We start from the raw sequence: 21,297 nt of genomic DNA on the forward strand, positions 1-21,297 counted from the left end.
CCTGGGACTCTGCAATCACGACCTGAGCCGAAGGCAGAAGCCCGGCCGAGCCACCCAGGCGCCCCTACAGCTTCCCTGTTTTATTGGTGTGGAAAGAGATGACGGCTGCTCGGTGATCAGCACAGGCTTCCTGCTCTCTCTGCTATACCAGGGGTCCTCAGTACTGCTGTACATCAAAGCTCCTAAAACACGTGCACTTCTGGCCCCCAAGTGAACCCATTAAATAGACCCTCTACAAGTGGAACGCAGGCTCAGCTCGTAAAAGCTCCCAATGCCATCTTTGGATCCGGCTGTGCTCGGGAGTCTGCGCCGTGGGCACCGATCGCGGGGGCCTGGTACACAGAACCCTAGAGCCCTGGCCACCCGTGCGCCTGCAGAGCCGAAGAGGAAGAGCAAATACACACGGACCGCACCCGACTTGTTGGACATGGTTACCGTGTTTTAGTTTGGCTCGGAGACGTGCCTACAGGCAATTTAAAAGCCAGAGGCGTATTCAACATGACAGCCCCAGTTGTTCGGCACAGGGCACAACGTACCCAGGAAACACGTCTCATCTCATGGTGCTTAAACAATTATTTATAAACAGCCTGATTAACTTATCTCTGGGTTTTTCTTCTGGCAGAGGGAGCTCTGCCTTCCTTGTCTGAGGGCAGTGTTTGGAACACAGAGATTTCTCTTGACTCATTTCTTAAGAAATGCTCATCAGGAAGCTGAGAAAATAACTGGAGAAGTTTGTTTAGCCAAGACATGAATGATGTTGTACATACAATTATAGCAACAGCCATTGCACTGGCTTCCGTTCAGGGGGCGCTTTCTGTGCAACAATACGAGCTGGACTCAGCTCTGCACATCTCTTATATTTCACCTTAACAAAAGCCCGAGGAGATGGGTCCTAAGGGTATTCCTATTTTACAGATAAAGGAACGGAGACCCAGAAACGCCGGGGCTATGGGTTAAAGGTGGTATCACCAGTAAATGACAAGTCTCGGGACTGAAAGCCAGGCGTGCCAAACCTCAGCACTTCAGCCCTTATGCTTTGGGTTACATACCAAAGTTCACCTTCTTCTAAGTCAGGGGTGGGAACTTTTCCTTGAAAAATGTCTCCGTGGAGGGAATAACGCTTAGGCCTCAGCATTTCGGTCCAGAAGAGGGCATCCTGGAGGGCAGCTTAAGCCACTTGATTACTGAACGCAAGACAAGGGGAGCTCTTCTGATGTTGTTATTCTGCCCGTGTTCCTGGTGTGATCCCAACAAGCACGACGTCTCCTGAGAGGCTGCTTTAGGTTGTGATTGGGAAGGACTGGGGACAGGCCACCTCCTTGGCTGTGTGACCAGCGCAGCCAGACAGAAACCCAGACCTTGGTTTAATGCTCTGCTTGTCGCCATCTTGAAATTCTTCAGAAGTTTATCTTTGAACCTGTGAGGTCTGAAGGGACAATGGAACATGCGCGGGTGACAGGTGGGCACCGGTGGGCACAGACTACTTGTGCATATGTGTATACGCCATAGCCCCTTGCTGCCTCAAAATGTGAATGACGCCCCATGAGCACACGATTCTGGTTAAGATTAACCATCGTAAAGATTAGTAACTAGCCTCCAAGCAAGTATGGTGAACACATTATATATAGAAAGCACTTTCCCTTTTCCCATGGTCTCTCTGTCAGCAACTTCTACAACATGTTTACCACTGAGTCTTACTGAATCTCCACAGATCATGGGTCCACCAGAATCCGGCGCTCATGCTTCTTATCTACACTTCTATGACTGAATGACTGGGAATGCAGACAGCCCCGAGAGACCACGGTTTCTGATTGACTGGAACTTGGCCAATGCAGGAGGAAGGCAGTGCTGTGCTAAGAAGAAGGAACCAACAAAAAAACCCTGTCTTTTCTCACTCATGGTGCTCCCCCGTATTAGCCAACCACTTCTGCTGAAAATACCAGCACAGAAAGAAAGGATAAGACACGGCCGACCATGGCTCCTTTCAGTGCTTCCTTACTGATCAGGAAGCTGAAGGAGGCAGAGTGTCAGCAGAATGTGCGTGTTATCAAGAGGTGAAGTAAAAACAGTCGCATTAGTTTTGTGCACTGTCTGGTAAAAACAAAATACATACGCACGCTTGAATTGAGAAATCCGATTCGTGTGATTTGTGTCACTTTGGTGATTCCTTATAAACAAAACGTTCTCGTATTTGCACTGAAAACTGGTACTGCATACTATACAGAAGAATGGTAAATTTTTGCTAATAATTTAAAATTATATTTTATTTTTCTCCTGGAGGAGAGGTGAATAGCAAAGAAAATACACCATGACAAGTTGAGAGAAAAACTGCAGATGAAAGAAAAAGGCTTTACGTTTTAATACTTTCGATGAAAAATCTTACCTGCCCTTTGACCAAGGGGCCCTGTATTTGCATTTTGTGTTGGGCCTGCAAATTATGTAGCGAGCCCTGGAGGAGGCTGGAGGAGATAAGGCAAGGTCATCCTCACCCATCTTTGATTCACCCAGATTAAGTCTGGCATTGGCTCAAAACAATGAGGTAAATGTTGAATCCAATTGTAACCTCCAAAGTTCAAGGTAATAGCCACAAAATAGCTTTTAAATGTCAAACAACTTTTCAACATTAGCAGAAACCTCTAAGCATCCAAAGTAAAATCAAACCTAAATTACTGTCTCATCCATGGGTAATCTTCCAACCCACAGTGTGAAAATCTGTTTAAAAGGGAAATTCTGGTGTGTTGACATTGAAAATTGGCAAGTGATGTGCCAGTGAAAAAAAACAATGATTCTGGTTATGAGATTAATAAATATTTGTTTAAAGTGATGAAAACTTATTCGACTATACACGTTCCAGGTGAGTAACAGAGTCTGATAAAAGCGTCCATTCATTCAACCAATAAGCATATGAATTGAGCCATGTGCTCTACCCTGGGGAAACTTTTGGGAATAAAACAGACATGTTACCTGCCCTCATGTATGGACAGTCTGACTAAGGAGACAGATAATAAACAAGTCAACAAAAAATAAATACAATGATAAATTCTGATAACTCTTATTTATAAAGGAAACAACAAAAAGCAATAGCCCAGAAGAATTTTTTTCTCCTACTGTTTTTAGTAGAACCCTCATTCTCTTTCCCTCTTTCTCACTTTCAATCTCTATCCTCATATTTACCACCTCTGTTGATTCCATATTTAAACCTGAGCATACTAATCTTGTGCACGGGAATATCAAAGACTTCTATAACACATCCATTAGAATTGGCTTATTTTTTATTGAGCTTTGGTTGGTAAGAGTAAGTCCAGGGAAAAGCATACATTGCCTCATTCCAGAGAGAAGGCTCTAGAGCTGTTTTGTCCAATAGAACTTTTTACAATAATGAAAATATTCTACTTATAATATGCAGTTACTGAATCCTCGGAATGTGGTCAATGGTTACCCTATCGGATAGCACAGCTCTAGAGATCCCCAAGTCAACAGAAAAACTGTTTATCAGGGGGGATTGAGGGTAGGTAATGGAGGATAGTAGCCAAGAGCCAATTTAGATAGACAAGAAGTTCTTTGGGAAGTGCTTGCAGAAGTTCTCAGGCTTCTGAGGAACAGGATGCGTGTCCTAGGTTTGGGCAAGGTCTAAACTTGGAGAACCACAAGAGCTATCTAAGTCTGGCCTGAGAGCAGAGAACTCCGTCCCGAAAGCTAAACTCTGTGTGCCATCTCTGCATTGCTAAGCATGCAGTCTTAGCTATTTACCTAACTTATAAATAGTCTGTTCTCATAACATAATTATTTCTCCCCTGAAGACAGAGCTTTGCAGTTAGCAAAGAAATTTCACCTCCATTACCTCGTTTGATTTTCACAATGAGGTAGTAAGATAGGCAGGGCAGGGATTATTTACCCAAGAAACTAAAACTGGAATCCTCAGTGGATTTCATGTAGAGAAAAATATCTGTTCTAAGATTACCGTCAGCGCCACAAATCCAAGATCAGAGGGGCTAATCTTCATAAAGACAGTTAAACAGAAGAGAAGCGAGACCAGGGAAAAGGGACAGAAGCATTCCTTTACTCCTTGCAGGCACTTTTTACTAGGCTCTGAAGACTCCGAAGAGAACAGCCCTGGCAAGATCCTTGATATTTATCCAAGGATAATGGACAAAGAACTCCAGAATCAAACCCCCAAAAAACTCCAAATCACATCAGGATGGCTTGTTCCTATCTCCTGCCACACTGTGTGGTCAGAGCCTATGTGATCACACTTCACCTCCCAAGGGGCCAGAGTCACTTGGCTGGAAGAACGGCTGAGCTGAGGCAACTTCCAAAGGAATTTTACTAGTTCAATCACATAAAATTATCACCCTTTAAGAGACTCTAAAAGGATCTAAGAATTATAATATGTGTCATAACCCAGAAACACAATCAATGCCAGCATACGCTGGACCATTCCGATCCACTGGAGTCAGAGTCTGTGGTGTTCCAAGTTTAACACACGTAAGAATCATCTCGGCAAAAATGTCATTTTCCCTAACTTGCCCGAGTTCCATGAATGGGGTCTGGGATCTGTGTTTTTACTAAGCTCCCAGGTGATTTTAATGGCAGTGGTCTACTGACCATATTTTGAAGGAAAAATGATCAAAAGAAATAACAATAAAGATTACAAATAAGGGGACGTGATCGTGTTCTCCAAACCTTTAAGAATATTGCATGGAGAGTAATGGGAGAATGAAGAAAAGCCTCAGAAGGGACATAGAACTAAAACATACAGGAAGATGTAGCCTTGTTTTCTCTTGCTCAAGGCAGAACTAGGGCCAGCAGGCAGAAGGCATAGGGATGAAGATTTCAACTCAATATAAAGAAGACCTTTTAAATGCTAGAGTTACTCAACCATTGAGCAGGCTCATCAAGTACTATGATTCTCTCGTTGCAGGAATTCAAGCAGCGATTGGATGACCCTCATCAGTGATGAGGAAACTGTTGGTTAGGTAGCAATCCCTTCAGCTCCCATTAAACCTTGTCCACAACCCCAGCGATGTTCACTGTGCTGTAATTATTTACTTATGTGACTCTTTGTTCAGTTAGGCTGTGAGCTCAGGGAGAATCCGACTCTCCTTTATCTTTCTGTCTACCACCTCATACACAGTGCCTGGCACATTAGGTGCTCAGTACACAGTTACTGTGAATCAAACCTCAAAACCTAATAAATCAAGTCCCAGAATCTGCAAACCTGGTTTTTGATGAGTGTCCCATAACTTCCAAAGAAAAATTTGGATTTTTTTAGTATTCTCTTCTGCTTTCCACAGTGAACCCTTAGGAATATCTCTGATTTCTCCTTCAGTAAAATTTTAAAATTTCCTTCAACACATGTCTTATGTTTTCATTTTGTACTTTTTAGTAACTTCAATTACTGCTTCTGTGGATGATGGTATTTTTCCTAATCCACATTCCAACTGGTGATTTCTAGGATGTAGGAGTCACTGAATGTTGGGTTAGTTATTCAGTATCGGGACTTCCTTGTGAAACGTCTTAGTTTTCATGGTTTATAGTGGATTTTCCTGGTAAAAAATCATATTGTTCATAGTCACAGTTTTGCTCTTTTTTTCTCTGATTTTTATATTTCATATTTCTCCTTTCTGTCGTTTGGATTTTATATGCAATGCTGAACAGCAGAGGTGACAAGGCAACCTCGTCTTGTCCTGGACTTGAGTGGGAATGCAGCCAATGTCTCCTCACTAGGTTATTTCTTCCTTTCTCTGCCATTATGTCTGATGGGAGTTTCCTGGAGTGGGAAAGGTGACTTCTATAAGACTGAGAGAGAGGTTGGTGGATGGGGAAAAGCCATAGAGCCAGGTTAAAGATGCGACAAGGAGAGAGAAGCTGACTCCAAAATCTGCTAAGAATCAGTTCACACCCATGATGAACCTCTTAGAATCCACTGCCCACATGGTGGCATCATACCTCTTACTAATATATGTGGGTATACAAATTAAAACTGCCCAGGAAACATATATTATGACAATAATTCATGTTTGGAGACTATTTTTTTTTTAAAGACTTTATTTATTTGACAGAGAGCGGCAGTGAGAGAGGGAACACAAGCAGGGGGAGTGGGAGAGGGAGAAGCAGGCTTCCCGCTGAGCAGGGATCCCGATATGGGGCTCGATCCCAGGACCCCGGGACCATGACCTGAGCCGAAGGCAGACGCTTAACGACTGAGCCACCCAGGCGCCCCTGGAGACTATTTTTTTTAAAGATTTTATTTATTTATTTGACAGAGAGAGAGACAGCGAGAGAGGGAACACAAGCAGGGGGAGTGGGGGAGGGAGAAGCAGGCTTCCTGCCAAGCAGGGAGCTCGATGGGGGCTCGATCCCAGGACCCTGGGATCATGACCTGAGTCGAAGGCAGACGCTTAACGACTGAGCCACCCAGGTGCCCCTGGAGACTATTTTTTTTAAAGATTTTACTTATTTGACAGAGAGAGAGACAGCGAGAGAGGGAACACAAGCAGGGGGAGTGGGGGAGGGAGAAGCAGGCTCCCTGCCGAGCAAGGAGCCCGATGCGGGGCTCGATCCCAGGACCCTGGGATCATGACCTGAGCCGAAGGCAGACGCTTAACGACTAAGCCACCCAGGTGCCCCTGGAGACTATTTTTAAGAGGCTATGTAACCTACATATCTACACAAACTAGTTCATCAGCCAATCAAATGGTATGTTCACTTCTATTTTGATCATGAGCTGGATATTCCAAAGATGCTTATCTCACAGAAAACCAAACACAACCACAGACATCTCTAATTCGTTCAGTTTGAGTGGTCAAAGTCCACTAAGACTGTCTGGCAAAAACACATTTTATTTCATTGGCTGCCCATATGTTTGTTCAATAAGATGTTGCAAATAAATCTTAAAAAAAAAAAAAAAAAAGGAGGGCAGAGGCACCCAGGTGGCTCAATCAATTCAGCAGCCAACTCTTGGTTTTGGTTCAGGTCATGATCTCAGGGTCCTGGGATCAAGCCCCTCGTGGGGCGCTGAGCTCAGGGAGAAGTCTGCTTGTGGATTCTCTTTCTCCCTCTGCCTCTGCCCCTCCCCCTACTCATGTGCTCTCTCTCTCAAATAAATAAATAAATCTAAAATAAATAAATAAATAAATAAAATAAAATGTTGCATAAGTCAAAGGATTACAAGAATAGGACCAAGACTGGAAGGCCTACTATTTCAACCACTGAGGCAGACTGTCCTATTTTTAGTTCAACCTGGAAAAGTAAAATTCTATTCTGTCAAAAAGACTTTAAAAGAAAAAGGCCCCACAGTTTTGGAGTGTTGTCATGACCTGGCTCTCCCCAGTGTGATTCTTGGGTTGCAGACTAAGTCCTCTATACGTTATAGATTCTCAGGGAAGATTTTTTTTTTAAGGGCAAGATAATTTTCAATTTTGAGTGTTTTAATCTTTCATTAACCTGAAGATAATCATGAAGACTTTGTGGGACCTTGGATCAATTCTGTACCCTCTTTAAACCTCGGTTTTCTCATTGTTAAAATAATGGTAATTATAATGGCAACTTATTTGGTTGCTGTAAAAATTAAATGCAATAGTGCATTCAAAGTTCTTAAATACAGTAACTGGCACATTTTTCTGGAATTATGCTAGGCATCATAATCATTATTATTAATAACATAGAATGACATAAATTTGTCAGTGAATGCTTTGCATGAGGAAAATGAAGTTGTACTTATCAAATTCCAAATTCTATTCTATTCTATTTTACTTTACTTTATTTTTTAAATTTTATTTTAAAGTAATCTCTACCCTCAACGTGGGGCTCAAACTCATGATCTCAAGATCAAGAATCGCATACTCTACCAACGGAGCCAGCCAGGTACCCCTCAAATTCCAAATTTTAAACATGCAGCAGGATGTTCAGGCATCATCCTACACTTCTGTGATTTACATTCTGTCCCTGTGGTTGGATTTCGCATTTACTTAGATTGAACTCCATATTTTCAGTATCAGCTGATTGGTTCTTCTTTTTCAAAGCTTTAAGTCTGCAGTTTAATATGATAGTTCTCCCTGAGAGTGACAGAAAGTGTCCAGATTTAGTAACATGGTAGATGACAGTTCCACTTATGGACATAGAGGAGACTCTGGAAGCTTGGAGTAGGTGGGTGGGTGGGATATATAAGAGAATTCTGTTTAAGGTACATTAAATGTGAGATTCCTAAGAGGCACCTATGTGAGGCTGTCAAGGAAGCAAATTGGATATTGTGGTCTGGAGCTTAGAGGACGGCTATGATCTAGAGCTATTAATTAAAGAGAGATTGATGGCACAAAAGCTATGGATGGTCAAATCACATTAAGTGAGAATGTCATTTGAGAAGAGTATAAAGAACCAAGCCCTGAAGAACTCTAACATTTAGAGGCCAGAGAGAGAAGGAAGAACCCACAAAAGGTACTAAGAACGAGTTGCTGGTGAGTCAGAGGGCAAACCAGGGAAGTATACTTTTTAGGAAAATTAATGTGAAAAGTATTTCAAGAAGGAAGACGGGTTAACTGTAAGAAGTCAAATCAATAGTGCTCTCAAAATTCGAAGTTAGCCCGGTGATGGGTATTAGGGAGCGCATATACTGCATGGAGCACTGGGGGTTGAACGAAAACAACGAATCGTGGATCACCGCATCGAAAACTGGTGATATATTGTATGGTGACTAACATAACATCATAAAATAAAATTAAAAAAAAAAAGTTAACCAAAGTCCAAAAGTAAGCAGAGGAGAGGAAAATGTATTTGCAAATTATATAACAAAGGATTATTATTTAGAATATAATAAATCTTCAAAAATTAATAAGAAAAATACAACAAGGTTGTCACACAAAGCACCAAATATGTGAAGGTGCAGTTTCTACAAGGATAAATATATGTCAACACTTTTAAATTAGTCAATAACTAACTTAAAAGAGGTTCAACCTAACAAATCATCTGGAAAATGCAAATTAAGTGACAGCATTTCTGTAATTAGCAAAATGGTAAAAGAAAAATAATGTATCGCGTTGATGAAAGGATGATGAGAATGCAAATCACTACAGTATTCTGGGAGGTCGATCTTACGAGAAACCTAATATTTTTAAATGCACATATATATCAATAGAGCAATTTCACTTTGGATAGCTATCTAAAATAAGATACACAAGGAAATTCAAGGGCATTAAAAACAATACAGTTAGATATAGCAAAAGATTGGTAACACATATTCACTGATGGGAAATTAATAAATTAATAAATAAAATAAAATAAAATAAATAATTAATAAATTTTAACACGCTTATGGAAGAGTTAAAGAGAATGAGTTAGATCTAAATGTCCTGAGGTGCAATGATCTCTAAAATACATTCTTCAGGGATAAAAAGCAAGGTGCAAAAAAGTACATATAAAATGACCCCATTTATATAAAATAAAGGGAATAAGAAAGTGGTCCCGTTTCATACTTTTGCATGTGGCTATCCAATTTTCCCAACACCATTTGTTGAAGAGACTTGTCTTCTTCCCATCGTATAGTCATTCCTCCTTTGTCAGAGATAACTAAACTCAAAATGGAGGAAAGACCTATATGTGAGACCTGAAACCAAAAAAATCCTTGAGGAGAGCACATGTGGTAATTTCTCTGACATTGGCCATAGCAACCTTTTTCTAGATATGTCTCCAGAGGCAAGGGAAAAAAAGCAAAAATAGGGATGCGTGGGTGGCTCAGTCAGTTAAGCATCTGCCTTCGGCACAGGTCATGATCCCAGGGTCCTGGGATCAAGTCCCACGTTGGGCTCCTTGCTCAGTGAGGAGCCTGCTTCTCCCTCTGCCTGCCACTCCCTCTGCTTGTGCTCTCTCTCTCTAACAAATAAATAAATGAAATCTTTTTTTAAAATAACAAAAATAAACTATTGGAACTATATCAAAATAAAAAGTTTCTGCACAACGAAGGAAACAATCAACAAAACTAAAAGGCAATCTACTCAATAGGAGAAGATATTTGCAAATGACATATCCAATAAAGGGTTAGTATCCAAGATATATAAAAAACTTATACAAATCAACACCCAAAAAGCAAACACTCCAATTAAAAAATGGGCAGAAGACATGAACAGACATTTCTCCAAAGAAGACATCCAGATGACTAACAGACACATGAAAAGATGCTCAAACATCACTGATCATCAGGGAAATGCAAATCAAAACTAAAATGAACTGTCACTCGGGGTGCCTGGGTGGCTCAGTCATTAAGCATCTGCCTTCAACTCAGGTCATGATCCCAGGGTCCTGGGATCAAGCCCCGCATTGGGCTCCCTGCTCAGCGGGAAGCCTGCTTCTCCCTCTCCCAATCTCCCTGCTTGTGTTCCCTCTCTCGCTGTCTCTCTCTCTGTCAAATAAATAAATAAAATCTAAATAAATAAATAAATAAATAAATAAATAAATAAATAAATAAAATCACTGTCACTTCACACCTGTCAGAAAGGCTAATATCAAAAACACAAGAAGCAACAGGTGTTGGCAAGGATGTGGAGAAAAAGGAACCCTCATGCACTGTTGGTGGGAATGCAAGCTGGTACAGCCACTCTGGAAAACAGTATGGAGGCCACTCAAAAAGTGAAAAACAGAACTACCCTGCGATCCAGTAATTATACCACTGGGTATTTACCCAAAAAATACAAAAACACTAAATCACAGGGACCTACGCACCCCTATGTTCATTGCAGCATTATTTACAATAGCCAAACTATGGAAGCAGTCCAAGTGTCCACTGATAGATGAATGGATAAGAAGTGGTCTATTATTCAGCCGTAAAAAGAATGAAATCCTGTCATTTGCAACAACATGGATGGAGCTAGAGAGTATAACGCTAAGCAAAACATGTCAGTCAGAGAAAGACAAATACCATATGATTTCACTCATATACGGATTTCAAGAAACAAAACAAATGAGCAAAGGGAAAAAAGAAAGAGACAAACCAAGAAATGACTATTGATTATAAAGAACAAACTGATGGTTACCAGAGGGGAGGTCGGGAGGGGACGGGTGAAATAGGGGATGGGGACTAAGGAACGCACGTATGATGATGAAAATAAATAAATAATAAAATACAATGAACAAAGGGAGACGAATCTATGAACATGTATGTTTTTATGAATGTTTGTAAATGCATTTAAAAAATCACCAGACTAGTTTTAATTGTCTCTGAGGTGAAGGGTAAGATCAACAGGATAAAAGCTGATTTTACTTTTGATAGTTTAGGTTTTATATTTCTTGAATCCATCTGAATTTGTTGATGTCCTGCTTACAGGATTTTTAAGAAAAACATACATTGTTCTTAAGTGGTGCTCATACAATAGATCTGGAGAATTAACTGTATGCTTTATTAATTTATTCATCAAGAGTGTAAGTTCCTATTGTATATCAGGCAACATACTGGGTATCTCGTATGAAGCAGTGAATGAAACAGGCAGGATCCCTGTCCTTGCAAAGCTTACACTGTAGCAGATTCAGGCTGCAGTCTTCTCTGTGTCGGCTCCCCCATGCGTAAAAGATTCCTCACCTGCCCCGGAACAGTATCTCAGACCAACTTCCTGCCCTTTTCATTACCTCATGCAGAAATACAAAAACTGAAGTATGGAGAGTACATCCAAAAGCCGCCTCGAAACTACCATCTCCGCTTTACAACGCACTGCAGGTTCCCAAATGCAGCAGGGAGAAAATACCGTGTCAGTGAAATGGGTCTCTTGGGCTGCCCCTGAAGCCCCCAAACACTTTCTGTGACTGTTTCTATGGGGGAAAATGGCCCTCTGGTTCTAAACATCTGACTTGGCAAAGGCACTGTTAAAGCATCCTCTGAGAGCTGTTGACCGCCTGGACTCAGGCAACTGCTAATTCAGACAGCTTTTCGGCCCCCACACAGAAGTTCCTGCACACACACTTTATGGCTGGATTCTTCCTAGGACCCTCGCTTAAGGCCCAATAATCAGGAGAGAAGGCCAGCCTACAGGAGTGGTCTTGGAGGCCCTCCCACCGGTTGGAATCTCAACACCAGACTAGGCTTTAACTACAAGTCTGCCCACACTAGTAGCAGTAAATTGAATTCAGGCTTCTGAGCAGTCTCTGAGGCAAAGTGTTTACATTTCACTGCAGACCCTATTTTCTCTTTTCTTTTTTTACACATGCAAATGAAAATTCCCCAATTTTCAGCTGCCAGGACAGCTGAATACTGTCATCAGAAAAACTAAATGCTTGTGTCAAAGAAGGAACTTTTTAGAAATTCCTGTGCATCTTGAGGCAAAGAAAAAAAGGCTGTTGACAATTTATCTTTGCGACAGGATGAATGTACTTATATAACACATGGTTTTTCATGGCTGAGAACGACTCTAGCCCAAGGGAGCCAGAAAATTCTCAGGGTTTAGAGAGAGGCATCATGACTGCTCACTGAACATCTAGCTCCAAAGTTACTCCCACCTCCATCAACCCAGGTGACCTTGGGTAAACCACTTGACCTTCCCATGCACTTTCACATTCCATTTCTTTCCTCATGCTGCTCAATTTGCTAGAATGGCTTCCTTGATCTCTCCTCCAAGTCTCAAATTCTTAAAAAATGCTGTCCTCTGAGGCCTTTCCTGATTTTCTTAAGCCAAATCAGCGTTTTTCCTCCTTAGATTCCCTTTCTTGATTATCCATACCTCCATTATATCATTTATCATATGGTATTACTGTTGCACATTTATCCTATTTATTTCATTTATCACGTTATTTTGTGGCCATCTTGGGTATCAGGCCATATGTTACTCCTCCTCCTCCTACTAATCATATTAATAACATTGTTAGGAGAATTATGAGTACTTACTGTGTGTCAGGCCCTGAAAAAATACATCATCTCTAGCTGTCACAAAAGCCCTATGAGATGGATGTTATTCCTTTTTTTTTTTTTTTTAACAGTTGAGTAAAATAAAACCAAGAGAGATTATACAAATGGTTAGTAGTGGCAATGAGAGTCAAAATAGAGTCTATTTTACCTTAAAGCCCATGCTTTTAACCACTACCTATAAATAATAATGGATAATATTTGCTACATGCTTACTAGGTGTTGGGATCTCTACTATGTGCTCTACACACATTAGCTAATTTGATCCTCACAAAAACCCTGTGATGCAGATACTGTGATTGGGATCTCAATTTTTTAAAAAATGAAATTGAAGTTCAGAGTGGTTAAACGACTTGCCCAAGGTCACAGAACTGTGGAGGCTAGATTTGAATAAAGGCCAGTCTCCCCCAGAGCCTGAGTCCTTATCCACTATTCTATTTCATGACCAGAGAGTAGAATTTTCTTTATTCTTTGTAAACACTGCACAGGTTCTCAAGAACAACCCCCTGGAAACAAAACACTGGAGGGGTACCCGTTCCGAGTCATGCAAATAAACAAAATCTATCAAGCCCCTAAGCACTCACCTTAGCACATGTGTGGATCCATTAATGGTTGTGGTTGAACAGGGGACAGTCTGGCCCAGAATGGAGGGTCTTCGGTAGCGCTCATCATCACAGCAGAGGATGATGAGGAAGGCACGTCTAAAAGACTTATTCAAGAAGGCGTAGAGAAAGGGATTCAACCCAGAGTTGATGTAACCAAGCCAGAGGAAAGCGGTCCACACCTGTCCAGGAACGGTGTAGTCTATGAATGGATCCACGATATTGGTGACAAAGAATGGAGCCCAGCAGAGGCAGAAGCAACCCATGATGATGCACAGGGTCTTGGCTGCTTTGGTCTCTGTCCTCATGCGATGAGTGCTGTGCTGGTCGGCTGGCTGGGACCTGCCTTCTGAGGAGGCTCCTGCCCGTTGTAACATCTGGATCTGGTGGGCATGCTCCTTCGCTGTGACGTAGATGCGGTAATAGGCCAGCACCATGAGGAGAAATGGGATGTAGAAGGCCACCACAGAGCAGGTGATGGCGTAGGGCTTGTTGACCATGAAGATACAGTACGTAGAGTTAGAGTTCTGGTTGAACTTCCTTTTTTCTATCTGAGAGTTGGAGGGAGAGAATAAATGAGGAAAGAGGGGAGAATGGGAAGGAAAAAGTGAAGAGAAAGAAGCAGGAGGGGAAGGAGGAAAATTGTGAGAAAAGAAAAAGGATGAAAAAGCAAAGGAGGGATTGGAAGGCAGAAAGAAAAGGAGGGGAACAAGGAAGGGCAGGAAGGAAGGGGAAAACACAAGAGGAAAAAGAGGAGGAAAGAGAGAAGAAGGTTTATCAGCCAAGTTCTCTTTTCCTAATAAGCCTATAGCACATAGAACCACGAAGGTAGAAAGGAATATGATTGCATCCTGGGGGGCAGAGGGACTGTCTCTGCACAAGGGGTTGAAGGCCCCAGGGAAGAGGAGAAATAACATAGGGACAAAATCATCCTTCAATCTCTGTACCCAACTGAGAGCTGAGTTAGCGTCTCCTCCCTCCCCCTCTGCCTGCACACAATATATCTGGTAGTAAAAGTCTTTGAACTGTGGCCCGTCTCTTTCAAGACTGTTCTTACATCTCAGCATTTCCTATATAAAATTTAGAATTAGCTTATCAATTTCCACACAGATCTTTGGGGATTTTGATTGGAGATAGAGTAGAATGATTAAGGAAAACGGATTTCTTTCCCATGGTAAGCCTTCCATTTCACAAACATGGCAATTCTTTCCTTTACTTAAATCTTTTAAAATGTATTTCAGTAATATTTTACACTTTTTTTTCTGTAAATGTTTTGCACATCTTTTGTCAGATTTATTCCTAAGTATTTGACTTGCTATCCTATTGCAAATGGTACAACCTTAAAGTCCTTAATCCTAATTGTTTGTTGTTGGTATGTAGAATTCGGTGAAAATTTTTTTGTATGGCAACGTATCCAGCAACTCTGTTAAATTGTTATTAATATTTCGTCTCTCGATTCTTATTACTTTTCTTCGTAAGTACCCATCTGATCTCCAAATAATAAAAATTTCACTTCATCCTTTCCAATCTTAATCCCATTTTTCTTGCATTATTGAACTTGATAAGACCTCAAGTGTAATCCTAAATAGAAGAGGTAATAGTGGACACCATTTTACATTCTCAGTTCTAGGAGGGGAGTTTCAACATTTTACTATGAAGTATGATACTTGCTGGAAGTTTTTTATGGATGCTCTCTTCTATTTTTAGTTTGATGAGAATTTTTTAAAATCATGGATACCGAATTTTGTTAATGAATTTTTGGCAGTAAAGAGATGATCATGTGGGTTTTCCCTCTTTCTTTTATTAATATGGTGAATTACAGTGATTGTGTTGCATTCCTGGAATAAGCCTCACTAGTATTAGATACTGTGATGCACTGAACCTCTTTTAAAGATTGAAAGACTTCTCTCCCTACTATAAACTCTGTCTGCTGACAGCTCTGAGTTATCAGCCCTGCCTAGGAACAGCCCTTGGCTGAAGAGAGCTGTATAATCCAATGACACGTCCCTGCTGAGGTCAGCCCTCATCCAGTGTGACTATACACATGAACAAATGTATGAATAACATATGATACACACGTATGGTATTTTATTTGTGTGTTAGTTAGTGTCTTATCTCATAGCATATTATAAGATTATTGTATACCTTCCTATTGAATTGACCTTTTTCTCATAATGAAATATTTCTCTTTACCTCGAGCAGTATGACTTGCCTTAAATGTATTTTATCACTGATAACAGTACAGCTACACCAGCTTTCTTCTGATCAGTGTTTGCATATTATATATTATTATATGCATGATAATATATATATTATTTTATATCAACCTGTCACCTTACATTTCATGGGCCTCTCTCACAAGCAGCATATATTATGTATTGACTAGGTGATGAAAATATTGTGACCAGAACCTGCAGGAACCTAACCCTGTATTTCTCCTAGGAGCAAAGAGTATTTGCTAATTCGGCGCTTGTGGCAACTTTATAGAACGTACTTACTGCGACTGGTGAGAATCAACTGCCTCTGTATTGTGAACACATGAGTTGTGCTAGTGTCTCTCTAGGCCAATTCAATGTGCAGATGAGTGGAAAGATGCAAGGCCATCACAGCACCACGGAGCAAATACTAGGCATGTTCACAGCAAGCAGATGCCCCATTCCCCAGGTGCATGAAGTAGAGAGGGGATGCCTCTATGTCCCTCCACAAATGCACAGCAACTCCATTCTCTAATTAATTTCCCTTAGAAACTCTATATCCAAAGGTAAGACTGCTGCACTCTTTTTAAAAGTGCCCATGCACGAAAGCTTAGGCTTCCAAATGTCTTCTCCATGAGGGAGTAAGTTTAGCACAGAGATTAAGAGCATAGACTCTGGAATGCAGCAAGCCTGGGTTTAGCCAGAGTCACCACCACTCCCTGCCAATCTGACGTTAGCTAATAACTTAAGCTCTCTCATGCTCCGTTTCCTGACGGCAATGATAGGATCAACCTCATGGCATTGTTGTGAGGCCTGAGTGAGGTTTCACAGAAATGATGATTATGTGAACCTGGACTCGGCAAACAGTAAGTGTTCAACATTGGTTGGTCATAATTATTACTCTGCTGGTCGTCGGAAACTTGAATTTCATTTCCCTTGAGAATGGTGAAATTGGAAGTTGGAAAGAAGAAGGATAGGATTCAAGAAAATATTCATACAGTCTCCCTGGTATGAATCCCCTTTTACTTCTCCACTCCTTTGTCCCCAGCATTTCTTTCAGAAGCCCAAGGAACTCTTGTTCTGACATACCACATGCAAATCCTGGCCCAGCCTTGGCTTGGATATCCTTTCCTGGACAAAGAACAAGGCAAGATTAGGGGCTGGGAATGTGGTGGAGAGAAGAACAGGCAGCTCCTACTCTAACTGGTCTTGTTGGGCTGGAGCCTGCTCTCAATCTCTCATCTCCAGTCCCCTTCCTACCTCAACATGGTCCCCGTTGCAAAGTGACTGCCTGACAACCACCTTAGGGAATAGATTTCGCTGCCGGTGAACCCCACCATAACTTTTGATCTTCACTGCAACTTTGGTACTATCAACATGGTGTGTCAGAGCCGGAAGACTCTTGAAGATCACCTGGACAGGGGCCGGCAAATGCCTGGCACACATGCTGCTCTCCGACACCCCTGCAAGACACACTCCTCCACTGAAGACCAATGCACCTTCTCATTGCAGTCCTTCAGGGTCAGGGACAGAGCTGGGCTCACGGTCCAGTTCTCTCAACTCCCGGCCCAGAGTTCTCTTCATTTTCTGGAAGCCTCCACCCATGTGACATGTTTTCTGCTGGTCACTGGAAGCCATGAGATAAGGTGAAGGCCGCTTGGGGCACCTCACATACCTCAGGCTCTGTAGTCTGAACGCTAAGCTTTGAGTACCTGTTCTGCTATTTACTGGGCATGTTATTTCACCCTTTTGCACCTTGCTTTTCCCATCTGGACGAGATGAGAGAAGGATGTTTTCAGGATTCTATGTAAAGTCTGAGCATCCTTTCTGGCATACAGCAAACATTCCAAAATGTTAGCTTGCATTTTTTTTGTTGTTACTGCTGTCACTCCAACCACTATCAGAATCTTTCTTAGAATAGCCACCCAACCTGATATTATTTGTTTATTTAGAATCCCAAGCAAATAAACTTCATCAGAGAGTAAACCAGCAGGGTCTGCAGAGGTACTCACCAAATCAATTATGCCAATATTATTCCAGCCTTGCATTATAGGGAGAAAAGAGATAAACATAGGGATGACCCAGCAGCCTCCCAGCATTAATGCGATGCGCAGAGGGGTCATCTTGTTCCTATAGACCAGAGGCTGACAGCAGATGGCATAATACCTGGAGAGAGAATAGAAGGCGTGGGTGCCATGGGAAAGGAGGAATGAGAGGGAGAAAGAGGGAAGAATGATTGAGGAGAAAGAAGAGTGGAGAAGGAGCAGAGAGGAGAAGGGGTGTAAGAAGAGGAAATATTGGGAAAGAGGAAAATCGGAGGGGGGAGTAAAGAAGAAAAATAAACAAGGAATAAAAGAGAAAATAATGGGGGGAAAGCAGAGAGAGTGGGTAACAGAGGAAGGGAAGATGACACCAGGAAAGGACAGAGGAAAGAAACAAGGAATTACATAAGGAGATGTGATATTGGCCCATGAGTTCTGCAGACATAAATATCAACCTTAGATCACATCTGAGAGTCACGGCTGGAGTTGGCCCCGTATCTCTCTTCCTCTCCCTGTCGCTGAGAATCTTGATACACACCTGGGGGCCTGCTCTGTCTCAGGCATGGTTCCAACACTTACCTTCATGCCTGGGCACTTCAGAATCTTCTGTCCAGCCCTCTGGACTACAGCGTCCAGGCATCTGTGGCCGCCTTTGATAACAAGGTGAAGTCTCCCAGGTTTGGCCCTACATCTGAGCTCTAAGAACTGGATCTCAGATTTGCCCCCATCCTCTTGGTCATCTGGCTATCCTGAGGTGAAGTTCTAAGTCAGTGTTCCAGAGACTCCACTCTTCTCCCCTGCATCAGACTCACCTGAGGAGGCCTATTTAAAATGCAGATTCCAAGGATCTCCTGAATCAGTCTGTTGGGGAAGGAGTTTGTATTTTGACAAGTGGAAGTCATTGCAGCTGCTTGCTAAATATGTCCAGCTCCCCCTTCTGGGCACATGTACTTCCTGGCCTCATTGTGGTTGGATGGAGCCAAGTGACTGGTCTGGCCAAGGAGTTGTAAACAGGGTTGACATGCATTACTTCTGGACTAGGCCATTTAATTGTTTCTTTGATGCCAAGAATGTAAAGTTTCAAATATTCCCTGCTCCATCGTGTCCTACCTACTGGTAGAGACCACCTCGCCCTCATTTATCTGGGTCTGCTCTCCCTCATGGGACTCACTGCTTACCAGTTTTTGAGTCCATGTTCTGCCAATGTATTAGCTTTCTTCTTTCCTCTAAATAGAGATGCAACCTGCTCCACTCAGTGATCTGGTCTCTAACTCCCAGACTGCTTCTTGCATGTCTTTCTAGTCTTGGAGATCACCACTCCCATGCCCAGCAATTCAGGGAATTTGACAACAGGCAAAATACTCCAGTAGACCTATCAGCTATTTGTCTTTGGAAGTGTCAAAGAATAAGTGCAAACAGAAAGCCTGGGTGATAAGTCTATTCTTTAAGATTTTATACCATTTAATGATGAGACACCCCCATATATCCCTCGTTTTATGCAATCTGCTTTAATTTTTCCCACCTCTTCTTTTCTTTTCTTAATTCAAAGCAAAACTAACATAACAATGGCTATGTTCTTTGAAGAGGTGGTGGTAGGATGAGTTGGGAAAGAGGGTGGAATAAGGAGAGCCCCCTCAGTGTCGAAACATGAGAAGTGGGTGCCTCAGGAGCTGAGAGGGGAGAATTATACATTTCCCTCCAAGGCATCAGGGAGCAGCTGACCATAACATGCCAGGAGGCTTCCTGTGGCCAGCAACACAAGCGGGTGTCCTGACCTGGATCAGAGTACAAGGAACAACAGACCAAAGAATGGGAGAAAGGCTCACTTGGGGAACCCATTTTCTCTATCTATAAAGCTGATATGATAGCAAAACATAACTAATGGTAGTGCAGTAAAAGAATCATGATTAGCTGGAATTCCCTCCATGATCTTGACTTATAAGAAAGGCAAATCATATCAGAATGACAAATTTTTCTGAATGGCTGTATTAATAATCATCAGGGTTTTATTATGTACATAGAATTAATCATGAATTTGGAGTATATGAAAATATTTTTTAGTCTCAAATTGTGCTCCCTTCCTCATTTCCTGCTAGAGGGTCTAAATTAGACATTTGGTTTTATCCATTTAGCATCCTTCAACCTTTTTTTTGGTAATAGCATCCCAAAGCCTTTGGGAATTATCTCTTCTCTGTTGCTTTCGTGTTGTTGGGAGAGGAAATGATGGCGCTCCCAAATTTTCCGGCCACATAGTGACCCAATCAGACTTTCTTCTGGGACTCTGAATGCCATGTGGAGTGATGCAAAGATGGGGAAGTCAGTGGAGGTCCTTTGATACAACAGCCTCCTAGTGGGGCTGGGAGTAGGTCCTGCCTGCTTCTTGGATCGTTGGGCAACCACGCTCTTGCCTTTTTAGGTCTTCTTGCTTCAACTTTTCCTTCAATTAAGTAAGTCACCACATATCTTTCCAATAAATTCCTTTTTTGTTTAAACTGGTGTCACAGATTGAGTTGTGTCCCCTCTCCCTTTCCTAACAGGTATGTTGAAGTTCTAACCCTCAGGCCCTTGGAATATAACCTTATTTGGATACAGAGTCTTCACAGAGGTAATAAAATAAAAATAAGGCCATTAGTGTGGGCCTTGATCCAATATGGCTGATGTCCTTAGGAAAAGGGAAATTTGGACACAGATTCAGATATGCTCAGAGATGGAGGATTGGAATGATGACTCTGCAGGCCAAGGAACACCAAAGACTGCCAGCAAACCACCGAAAGCTAAGAAGAACCAAGGAAAAATCCTTCCCCTACAGGTTTCAGAGGAAGCCTGGCTTTGCTGACACCGTGACTTCTAGCTTCCAGAACTGTGAGACAACACATATCCTGCTCCAAGCACCCAGTTTGTGGTACTCGTTATGACAGCTCCAGCAAACTAACAAAGTTGGCTAAAGTCAGTCTCTTGCCAGCAAAGTTTCCTGCCTCAGTAAAAATGGTTTTGAATGTCAGACATGTCCTTCATAGATACTTTGTTCTAAGCAAGACTATCTTTGATTCAACATACTTTCAAATCATAGCTCAAAGTTATAACAGCCCTTCATCTACCATCCCAAAGAAGGTGATGGAGGGCTAAGTGAAGAACGGATGTTTCCCTATCTTTGCTGTATAATTTATGATTTTTGAGGTTGAAACAGATGATAAGCAAAGACAAGATTTCAGGAATTTTGGTTGGATCTCCAATGTTACAGAAATCCAAAAGTTCAAAAGACAAGGCAAAACTAAGGAACTTGTGGGACAAGAGGTAAGTTTGAGGAAGCAGGATATCTTAGCTGCAAAGAGTCTTTAAACTTTCATATGTGGATACAGATATTTAGAGGGTCATGTTGGGAAGAAAACAGAATTTACAGAAGAAGACTTTAGAATATATAGTTATATTGGTTCTCAGAACATTTTTGTGAAAGTCTTTCTAAGTCTTGCTTGGCCAGGGTGATCGCCTGATGAATTGCATGATGAATATCCTGTGCACAATAAAATCTCCTCATGTTCAAAGTGGGTGGAAGGATGGGCAAAATAGGTGAAGAAGAT

General features: G+C 41.8%; 1 protein-coding gene across 1 annotated transcript in view; it reads right to left on the minus strand.

Moving 5' to 3' along the window:
* HTR4 (5-hydroxytryptamine receptor 4) overlaps positions 1-21,297 on the minus strand; it is an 89,756-nt gene that overhangs the window by 38,853 nt on the left and 29,606 nt on the right. The window contains exons 4-5 of the mRNA XM_034999539.1: positions 17,690-17,843; positions 13,465-14,033 (exon numbers count right to left, since the gene is read on the minus strand). Of these exons, the coding sequence (XP_034855430.1) occupies positions 13,465-14,033; positions 17,690-17,843 (723 nt within the window). The remainder of the gene's footprint in view (positions 1-13,464; positions 14,034-17,689; positions 17,844-21,297) is intronic.

Source organism: Mirounga leonina, unplaced genomic scaffold (assembly GCF_011800145.1).
Source record: "Mirounga leonina isolate KUSES-001 unplaced genomic scaffold, KU_Mleo_1.0 Mir_99, whole genome shotgun sequence".
NCBI classification, from domain to species: Eukaryota; Metazoa; Chordata; class Mammalia; order Carnivora; family Phocidae; genus Mirounga; species Mirounga leonina.